Source organism: Telopea speciosissima, chromosome 1 (assembly GCF_018873765.1).
Source record: "Telopea speciosissima isolate NSW1024214 ecotype Mountain lineage chromosome 1, Tspe_v1, whole genome shotgun sequence".
NCBI lineage: Eukaryota > Viridiplantae > Streptophyta > Magnoliopsida > Proteales > Proteaceae > Telopea > Telopea speciosissima.
Window position 1 is genome coordinate 25,889,359 of NC_057916.1, and position 11,262 is coordinate 25,900,620.

The 11,262-nt window shown below is 39.1% G+C and overlaps 1 protein-coding gene across 1 annotated transcript; it reads right to left on the minus strand.

Annotated features, from left to right (window-relative positions):
• Positions 1 to 440: 440 nt before the first annotated feature.
• LOC122648725 (uncharacterized protein At2g38710) lies at positions 441 to 9,687 on the minus strand. The gene is made up of 5 exons (XM_043841950.1): positions 9,466 to 9,687; positions 8,364 to 8,483; positions 2,574 to 2,688; positions 1,485 to 1,578; positions 441 to 830 (listed from the first exon to the last, which is right to left on the minus strand). The coding sequence occupies exons 1-5, from the start codon at positions 9,567 to 9,569 to the stop codon at positions 625 to 627; spliced, it is 639 nt and encodes a 212-aa protein (XP_043697885.1). The 5' UTR covers positions 9,570 to 9,687; the 3' UTR covers positions 441 to 624.
• Between the last annotated feature and the right edge of the window lie 1,575 nt (positions 9,688 to 11,262).

The window sequence follows — 11,262 nt, forward strand, 5'->3', positions numbered from 1 at the left end:
GGGCCAAATAGGATCAGCCCGACTGTACCCTGAGGGCTGGTAAGGTTTGGATTTTCAGGCCTAGGGCCAAGGTCGGGCTGGGGTTTTAAAAAGCCCAGCCCAACCCGACCCTGTTGCAGCCCTAAAGCAACAAAACAAATCCCCTACCCTTCATTGTTATTATTTTTTCGGTAGAATTGAATCTTCATCATTCAAGCCAGTAAAGGTTCACAGCCAATGTGCCAGAAACACATGCCAACTATACCAGGCTGTCATCTGAGAATTCTGCTCGATTTCTCAAGAACCTCTTGGTTCGTTCTACACAATGTATAAACCTTAGCCTCATTCTTTCAAGAAAACACCAGGAACCAATTCATCATTTTTGTGATTAATACAGTCACAGACCAATTTACATTATGCTGAGTCTTAAAGAAATTAAGTTTTCCCCACTTGGGGTGAACTGACTGAATTTCATTAGGGAATTCCATAAGTTAAACACAACATTTTAATCTTCAAATGAAATAAATTTGAAGAATAATGGACATGGTATCACTATGATTAAGCAGATGGTCTGGAACACTTGCACAAATTCTTCCCAAACCTACCTGCTCATAATCTGTCTTAATAAGAGCAGTTTCATGTTAATCAATGGTTGTTGGGCTTGCCCCCAACAATTGCAGGGGCCTCCCCTCTGTTTTTTTTCACATAAGCGGCATAGTCACTGTAGTGCATGGTGTAGATTGTGCTCTGGTAACGAGTCAGGGAGATCCTCTTCCGGAGTGACTCGGTGATTGCACCATTATATCCCGCCTTGCGCATCAGTGAGTCAATTGCCTCTGTATTTGTCCACCCTGAAGCCAAAATACCCACATCACAGGGTGAAGAAAACATAAAAGTGGTAATTTGATCGAACAAGAAACAAACAAAAAGTATACACATTTCAAACAGAATTACTTCACCCATCTACAATAGGCTCAAGCACTAAAGATACAAACAATAAGAAGAACAAATCTGCTCCAAAAACAGTTTGTGTATTACTGTGGAGAGATCTAAAATTTTCCTCTGATAAGTTTTCCTTCTCTAAGGGGGATAAAGAACAAGGCTTAGATTTTATTTTTTTTTGATAAAGAACAATTGCTCAACAAAAGAAAACACTGCCCAATGTTACTAAAAAATAGCCTAAGGAGTAGAAGTCCAGACACTTGTTCTATCCATAAGACGGTCTTGATTCATTGGGGACAGCATTTATAATCTTTCAGATTCATTGGAGACCTCATTTATAATCTTTCTGTTTATTCTTTAACCCCCCCCCCCCACCACCTCCCACCACCTCCTAAAGGAGTAGAAGTCCAGGACACTTGTCCAAACCATATCAGAGTCTTTGATTCAATGCAGACAGCATTTATAATCTTTCTGTTTCTTCTTTAGCCCCTACATCCTAATTGGAACAACTGTGCCATTAAAGTACTTATGCAGGAACAACAAACAATCAAGCATATATATACCTTCATGAGCAGCAACTTCAGGCAAATATGTCGCACTCCGTCGTGTATTATAGTCAGGATCAGTAAACTCAATAATTATGCCATGCTTCCCTACCTGCAACAAGAAAGAGACTTGTTCAATAATGACATCAGACAGATGTAGTAACAACAATTTGATTAGGATGAGATTATAATAGAGCATAAAGCCAGTAGACAGTATAATACAACATCAAGCACAGTATCTAGTGTCAAATGATGAACATGTTTCCATTCAGATTCCCAGCATATCTAAATTATTAAGGTTTCAGTTGTCTTGAGAAAAGCAAATTATCACTTGCCCTTGCCAAGAATAAATGCACAATCTTCCAACGCAGGAAAGTGGGAGGGGAAGATACAAGTCAGGGAACCACATCTAGCATCCACCAGTACCATGCAATACATATTGTTTAAATATAGTAAGTTCCTCAAAAATTGTGTCACAAGATTACATTGCAACTGAAATGGTGGCAATCGTTTGGAACTTCAACAGTTTTATTTTCTTAAATAGCTAAAGAGTAGAATTAGAATATTTTGACAACCAGGGTGGGTTCTACTCCGACAGGTCCGGTCAAGTTGAAGGGTAATCTTATGCACAGCTCAAGATTCAACCCTGCCCCAACCAGACATGTTCATTAGTCTACCCAATCACATACCAATTTGGCTCATGATTGTCTTCATTGCATGCAAGGCAGGAAGAAACAATTTTGGCAACATACCCCAACAATAATCCAAACAATTTTTCGTATGTAAAGGGATACAATGTGCAGCATATATCATCAAGCCACAAGCAAGGTCAAGGTGGATTTTCAGACAAGCCAAGAACATGGAGCCAAATGCCAGGCCCATTCAACACAAAGACAGATGGATCAGCAAGGGTTCAAGTTGAACCCAGCCCCAATTGCACTAAGCTACAATCATCCTATTGGGTAAGTTTGACCTCAAACGACCTGGTTGGGTGCACCCAATCATGCAGTGGGCCAAGCATTAAGTTCAGTTAATTCAAACAAGGGAAAATCCTAAATCAGTGGCCTCTGCTCCGAAAACATAGTCCTAAATATAAAATGACAATACCTCCCAATCAAGGTAGTGCAGAGCATTTTCATAATTAGTCAGAACAGAAACTGTACATTCCAAATAGGGCAATTCTTTAGCCTGGATGGGAGGAAATCGACGGTCCCTTAGAGCACTGCAAAGAGGGGACAAACATAACAAACTATAAGCTGGAGTTCAGAAGCAAGCAAACACATGTAAATCTGTAAATGCTTAAAGCAGGAAAAGCAGGAAGAGCAGGAATTTCAAATCAAGTCATAATCTTATTGTAAGTTCTCTTTCAAAGGAAAGAAATTGCATAAATTGATGAGGGCTTCTCTCTCTGAAAACTAATTTGCTGCATCAATAATAATAATTATAAAAAAAAAACAAATTGTACGATATAGAAAACATAAAAGCTTTAATAATTTAGGACAGAGTAAGCAAATAAAGGTACATGAAAACAAAAACCATCAAAATGGGCAAAAATCCAAAAACAAAGGGTAGCTGTGGACATAAACACTCAATGGACTAGGCTAAAATTGGTCAAAAATATCTATCATAGTTATCACGGCGTCTAGGCAAACCAATGGGTTGGAGGGGCCCTGGACCAAGGCAACAAGTCAACAACAAGGTGCCTGGATGCCTAGGTGACGCCTCAACAACTATGCTATGTATCTTTGAAGAAGGTTTATTTCCTTGCAACTTCCATTATTATTGTTCACAAACATTTTAAGTTGCCAAATCTTCTTTTGGACAACAACAAAAAAGGCCACGACAGTTGCCATGGGAATATTTGATATTTGAGGTCAAATGGTGAGAGCAAGGGCAAAAGTTGCAAGCTTTCTAATACTACCAGAATTTTGGTTTTCTGTGTAGAGTAACAAGCAAGTAGGTGTCTTGATCATCATGCCATCAGTTTAAACAGGAGTAACTTTATGTAAAGATAGGAATTAGAATCGACGAAGTAGTGAAATGTTACAGAGGGAATGACGTAATCCAGATGATACAGGTGCACTACCTTGGACCGACCCAAACCCATTTGGGAACCCAGATCGAGAACCGGGTCCAAATACAGGTTTTAGTCTAGTAGATATTTAGGATTTTATTATTTATTTTATTGAGATAATTATGTAAGGAGATCTTTAATTTGGGTAGGATACGTAGGAATAGTTTTAGCAAGTTTTAAATTGTTAAGAGTCCTAGTATTGTTGTTTCTTTATTGAAGTCTGCCTCTTTTATTATTATTTATATGCTTGTAACAAATGTATTGAGTAGATTGAATATGCAATAGTTGAGTTATGGACTTATGGTTTGAAGCCAGTGTGGCTGTATGTGTGCACTCTTCTCCCCCCCCCCCCCTTCTTATGCGATTTCCTCTCCTCCCCTGCAACTCTGAGACCCCTGTCAGATTTCTTCCCACTCCCTACTGTCCCTCCACCACCAGAGTTCCAAAAAAACCCGGTTCAGATCGCTATGGGTGCACCCAAGGAAATAAAATCCAATTATAAGAGAGTAATGGCAATCTTGTAATTAACCAGAAATTTTAAGGGGTCACTTGATGGATAAATAGAAAAAAGGACAAAAAAGAGAGTTTTATTTATAGATCAAGAGCAGAATTGGAATGAAGGACAAATATGAATAAAAGAAGAAGGGAACGGTAATAAAGGGAATAAGGGGGTTGTGGTTTATATAGGTGGGTCGTCTCCTACCTCTCGACCAGGACAACCAGCGGACAACTTGTTTCTGTTTCAGATGTTAGAACTCCTTCATATGATGTTGGATCGAAGTGAAATTTCAGAAGAAGCTTCCTTACCACCAGCACTCTTACAAAGAACCGGTGATAGAACCAAAATCAGGTAAATGATTAACATTCATTCGCTGCAACTAGGTTAGGCGGAAACCAGCAAACCAGACTTGAAACTGGTAGTGTTTCTCACAATAGGGCATTATTTGAGGGGTGAGATCCAAGGGTCTGGGTCACCCTAGAGTAGGGATGTTAATCCCAAGGTATGAGGAAGAAAGGAAAAGAGGCGGGAGAGATTGAACAGAAAGTTCGGGTCTGACAATATTGCTGGAACAGGATACCATGTGGGTAGATTCAGAGACTCAAAGGAAAAGGTAAGGTAGGAAGGAAAGATGATAATGGAATTAGAAAAAAAGAGGAAGAGAAAAGTGACAAAAGAGAAGAAGATGATGATGAAGAATAGAAGGAACTCAATCGCACATAGCGACACACCACTAACAGTTATTTTTCATTCAAATAATCTCAAGTCTAAAAACTCCAACATTGAGATTACATATATAATAAAACAAATTAATAATAGAAACCACTCAACTAGGAAACTAAATAAAGACTCCTACGTATATAACTCTATCTAAAACTCCCATATAAAAACAAGTAAAAAAAAAAGTTAAAAATAACCCCAATAGCATGCATGGCCTGGTTTGGGTAAAAATTGGTTCAATGAGGAACCAGAACTTTCCTTTCTTCTTTCTACCTGCATCAGGCAACCATACAACTCCGGGATAAAAACCGCTTTAGTTTCTCAAAGCTAAAGGAAAATTATTTTTTCTAGCTCCTATTAGTCCATCTGAGCCACAGATTGTGCAACTCTATCAACTTGACTCAGGACTGACGTAACTATGTTCTTGAAAAAGCATGAATATGACTTGTCTTCATCATTCTCCCTTCATTATTATTTTGGGGCCTTGTTATGGAACACTCACTTAGGTGAATCTCCAAAATAGCAAGTGACATCAAATATTTGCTTTATGGCAACCCGATGGGACAGGTTAAACCCAAGGTCCCCCCGTCCACAAATCCGAGTTGGCCAGGTGACAACAAAACCAGTAAAAACCCAGGACTACACGAAGAGGGTGACACGGTATTATGAGGAGGTGATTGGGCAATGGGCATACATGGGGGTATGCCATTACATGGGAGGGTAAATGATTGAATTTAACGCTGAAATCTGACATGCAACCAATCGGGAACCTTGATCTGTCTATCCAATGGTCCGAACTGCCAACATCCCGGAAGTAAGGGAATTTGTTGTCAAGTGCGATTTTAGAAGGTCACCAACCTGGCTGATCCATAGTTTTCCCATTTTTCTCGAGATCTTCTCTATTTTAATCTTGGTTCTTATTTCACATGAACCAATAAACGATCCAGGCTTTTAGCTTCTCTAGTTCACATTAAGAACCTTGATTAAACCCATTATAAGATTCATCCTGACTTCCAGCCACTGTTTAAAATAAAATTCGGATCCATTGCTTTTTTTGAACTTATATTTTACTCGACAACGTAGTGTGGACCTTGGTGCACCGATAAGGTTGCTCCCATGGTTCGAGAACTCGCGAGATCTCGCCGAATTTCTCGGTTTTTCGCAAAGCCAAGACGAGATGGGAGTCGAAACAAAAAAAAAAACAATATCTCGCCGTCGTGGGTATGGTTTCGGGTCTCGGGTCTTATTTTACCCATTTAACTTAACATATAGGAGGCCATCTCAACAGAACTTGCTAATCTCGGCGAGTTCTATCAAGAAGCCCTCTTTTACCTCTCTTCTACCTCTTCTTCTCTAAAAACCTCTCTTCTACTCTTCATTTTTTTCATGGATTTAAAGCTTTGGAGGGTGATTTAGCTGCCAAACTGAAGATTAAAGTTCACTTTTGCAAGATTCATCAAGTTTTTGAAGGATTTTTAAAAGGAAAGCCATTTTCCCTAAATCTATTTTTTTCAAAAAAAATGATGAAACCTTGGTAGATTCATGTGATTTTAAGTTATGTTACACAACTTTGTCCGATTTATCACTTGATGGAGTCCGAATTTTTTTTCGGTTATTAATTTATTTATTTTTAATTTCTGAAAAAAAAATGAATTTTTTCAAAAAAGAAATTGAAAAAAATAGGATAAATACTGATTGATTGGATTCGGCATGCTGGATCCATGTCTGAAAGGACAATTTTGATCCGGTATGCCAGATTCAATCCGGAGCATTCCGTTTGCTCTCTGTGACCTTATATCTGTAAATTATTATGATCCGGTATGCCGGATTCAGATTCGGTATACCAAATCAACATATTACCAACTTAGGGTCCGATGTAAAAGTCCTATTTGGACTTTGTTTTTGCAAAATCCGATAATGCCATTGTGTTTAAATGGCCTAAAATAAGCTGAATACCAACTTTCAAACCCAAAATGGGTCTAAAACCTACCGAGATGGGGTTTCGAGTCGGAAAAAAAAATGCAAAAACTCACCGAGATCTCGACTCGACTGGGTTTTTGGCTGGGCCGAGATGGCTCCGAGACCCAAGTTTTCGAACCTTGGTTGCTCCATTGTGACCAAGTGGTCTCGGGTTCGAGTTAGGATACCTCTCCGCGAAGTGGGGGTAAGACTGCCTATGTTATGGCCCTCCCCAGACCCCGCAAACATCTGATCATAGTGTCAAAGTAAGTTGCTATAACCTTATCGGACCTTGTTGCACTGGTAACTCGGTAAGGTTGCTCCATTGTGACCAAGTGGTCTCGGGTTCGAGTAAGGATACAACCTCTCCGCGAAGTGGGGGTAAGACTGCCTATATTATGGCCCTCCCCAGACCCCGCAGTGGCAGAAGCCTCGTGCACTAGGTTATTTTTCACTCGACCAACCTAACCCTAGACACCTGAATGGCGGCGATAGAAGTCTTCCCTAACCGCTCTAACCTTAAACATTTAAGCCGTTCTACAACCCATCCTTGATTACAATTTACACTCTTAATAACTTATATAGCTTATGCAGATCGAAATTATCAGATTCCTATCAAAGACTCTTCAGTTCAGCAACACCTGCCTTTGACTCATTGATTAAAACTTCATCACCTCTTAAATTACTCATTGTATTACAATTTAAAATAATAAACCCTCCTACAACAATCTACCCTTGATTAATAATAAATCTGAATAGCAGAACATAATAAATGCGGAAGCAGTTATAGAAACTTACTTTGACACTATGATCAGATGTTTGTGTAGCATCAGGGTTTCCATGGACGAACAGGAATATACACGAAATTGATACATCATCTTTGGAACACTCAAAATAGGAGAAAATATCTAGGGAATTAAGGTCCAAAACATCAAAACAAGTCAGAAATAAGAGGAACCTGATAATAAAGCCTGCACCCAACAATTGGGCACTGATGTGTAAAGGGCCACTAAGAGCTTCAGAATTCACGAACTTTGATGCTCATTAAGTATTTTGTTCCTGCACCCAACGGGCTGGTGCAGAGTTTACAATTTTCAGGAACATGCTCAACACTTGGGCACAAGAAAGAAAATCCTTTTTTGACATGATCTAATGAGGTAGAAGGGGATTTAAAGGCTAAATCTCACATCCACATCAACTTAGGATACTTTTGGCTATAACCCCTTGATGGTTGTACACAAGAGGCAAACACTTCAAAAGCATGTGGTTTGCACTTAATGTACGGTAGACTAATGAATATGAAGGTCCAGAAAAAATATATTCGACTTCCAATGGACAACTGAGACAGAAAAAAAATCAATTCCCTGTCTTATGTAATTAGTGTAACCAATTGATGAGCATGTGAACTCTCATGCACGGGTTTAAGAGGCATACTAGACCTCAAAGTAAAAAGTAAAGAGCCTGGCTTATCCCAAGTCCTAATTAAGTCCGAACACTCGCAGTCATAGTTAGGGTTTCAAAAGCAACATATTAATGTTCAGACAACAGAATAATACCTGATGCTAATGAGATTTAATTATATATTCACGCACACAGATATAGAGAGAAAACTTTCAAGTATAAAATACATGTTTTGAAATATTACCTGGTCAGAGCATAGTCTCTGAACCCATTGATCAAACAGCGCGCTTCTAAAGTTCCAATACATCCACGCAGACGAGGCTCCCCACCATTCAATACTTTCTTCCAAGTGACAAACAATGGGCTGAAATCAGGAAGATCCTTATATTACATTGGAATGGTATAACCAATCAGGCTCTAATATGCAATGTTAATGTTTAACAAGTTCCACATTTAGTAAAATTTAATAGATGCACATTTCTGCACGACAAAGATGCACTACTTCATTAGGTCACTTAAAATGGTCTCCTACACACAATGGAAAATTGACCAAAAATATTTGCATGACCTTCAAAGTGAGAGCTACTTAGGCTACAAAAATAGCTTGAAGAAGTTAGATATAAGAATCAGCAAGTTCAGGCAAGACAAACACCACCAAAAACCATTGAATTTTCAGAGGTTTCCTTGGCTCTATTTCTGCTTTAACTTCTCCCATTTTGTGCTTTCATAAGCAAACAGGATTTATTCAGAAAAATCTGTAGTATGCCCGTCCCACCTGTAAAGAGTTATGGGTTGAAGGAACATACAACTGGTGTTCAATGCAGTCGAATCAGCTAAGAGAAGTAGTAGCTTTATAAGGAAATCCTATTATAAAGCCACTAAAACCCTCGTTCTGTCAACCATTAGAATAACGGCATCCCAGAACCAAGGAGGGGGTGGGAGAAGATAAATAATGAACGGAATCATCAGCTCTAAAAGGGTTTTTTTTTTCTTGGGGGGGAGGGGGAGTGAGGACGGAAATCATTTGAAAATTCATGCAGGATCAAATACAAATCCCAGTAGAAAAGCAATCAAAGCACAAGTCCCACTTGAATAAAATGGAGAGAAAATTTAAAATAATAACAAGAATAAAGGAAAGAAAAAGTACCATCAATGACAATACGAATAAGAAATTTTCGAGCGAGAAATAAAAAGCATGCAATCGAACATCCAAAGCAAAAGCAAAGGGAGGGCCTCAGGACACATGAAAAATAACAGTTACACATACGATTAATTTAGAAAATTTTATAATAACCAAAATACATTCAATCGGAAAAAAGAAAATATGGAAACACGAGAAAGCTTACTGTTGGCCCTCATCAAAAGCCGGTGGAGGCGCTTGTTCACTGTTGTAATGAGCGACGAGCGTGTCGAAGCAAAAAACAACCATTTCCCGATTAGCAGACACCATCTTCAACCACGTGAAATGGGGAAACTTACGGGCGGAAACGGAAGCCTGGGTCAGAGTTTTCAAAGCACGATCAATAGATCGGTTGAGCCTCGTAATAGCCGAAAAGTGAATCGAACCAACCAACTCCGCAGTTAGGGCTTTTAAATCAAGGCTTTCACGGTAAAGAAGAGAAGAAGAAGAACAGGAAAACTAAGAACTCTGACCAGAGCTCCGTTTCGAGTTCCGACCTTCGTTTCAAAATAAATATCATAAACAATGAGAAGTAAAGGAGAAGAAGCAAAGTAATAAAGTAGGACCATTAAGCATTACTTTTTCCCACTCCAAGTCTCCAACACTCCAACCATACGTCCATACGGCTCCTCTGAAATTAAAAATTCGTTATATTTCCCATATTGCCCTTGTTTGCTATCAATCTGACTGTTATGATCTCAAACCGTTCAAAGCTCATTTCATCAATGAGATGAACCCTTCGATTGGAGAGACGGGAAAGTCCCCATATGTTGAGTTAATCTAAGAAAATTAGTGTGGGGGGTAATATTGTAAATTGATAAAGATGTCAACATATTGAGGCCCTTTTAATTTCTTCTTTCTTTCCATTGAAGTGGACTTGGAAAGCTTTAAAATTGCCCAATTAACAAAAGGCAAAAGAGAAAAAGAAAGAAGATACTTTGGGGGTTTCGTTCCGTGTCTACTTTACCAGATTCGTCCACACGTGTCGCACAAAAAGCCAACCGGATCCAAATGGTTCGGTAATTGGCATGTGTAGTATCGGACCATACAGCCCAACCAGGTAAGAGGGAAAAGCATCATCTTGACAACCCGGAGCTGCCCAAGTAGCCGTTGATGTTTCCATAATTTTAGATATCGGTATAGGATTGGATTGGCCGTATCAGTGGATCCATATCGGTATCAGCCATGTCTGATACTGGTATGATGTTGATATGTATTACTGGTATCGACTCAAAAGGTGCTCTTTTTCTAATTTTCGATCGATTCAAATTGAGATCGGCCAATACATACCAATATCATATTATATTGGTATCAGCCATGACTGATATTGGATAGACTGATTTCACTTCCGATATCATGAAAAACTATGGATGCTTCTCTTTCTCAAAGGATTAGCCCTCCTAGACAAATGGTCTGAAGGCCAAAACTCAACATTAATCTAGATTGTGGATCGAGTTTTACTTCATCCATGTTGAAAGAAGAATTCCTTGGGCATGGGCAATTGGACATTGGTATCGTCATATGACCAAAGAAAATGTGAAGTCAACCCCAAACAAAAGGGAGTAGGAGTTTCATTTACTAGATTTCTCCATCACATGGTTACGTCACCAATGATGCCCCACTGTGAAGGAAAACTCATGACCAGTGGGGTATCGAAGGAAAATTTTCTCCAAGAAACAATATCCTCTATTGGGCCCTTTTGGTAAAGCTATAGTCTTTTTTTTTAAAAGCAATTTACTGTCAAGCTGCATGGCCTCTGCACCAACAAGAGGTCCAATAGGAACACATGCATGAGCATCTAAGGGGAGGGGTGGGATGATAATTTCACTGCTCCATGCGAAAGGGTGTAGGGCGTGTTGTCGAGTAGCATTTTTTCCCCTATAACTAGTGTAATTGGAATAATGGGCCCCTTTGGAAAAACTATGTTGTTTTAGAAATATTCGCATGATCACAAATATTTTTG

Excerpts from the sequence above, each read along its gene's own strand:
- LOC122648725 (XM_043841950.1), bottom strand. The coding sequence starts at position 9,569 with ATGGTGTCTGCTAATCGGGAAATGGTTGTTTTTTGCTTCGACACGCTC. Across the intron at positions 8,484-9,465 it reads GCTTTTGATGAGGGCCAACA|CCCATTGTTTGTCACTTGGA; the intron begins GTAAGCTTTCTC and ends TCCTGATTTCAG. Across the intron at positions 2,689-8,363 it reads AGAGACTATGCTCTGACCAG|TGCTCTAAGGGACCGTCGAT; the intron begins GTAATATTTCAA and ends CCCTCTTTGCAG.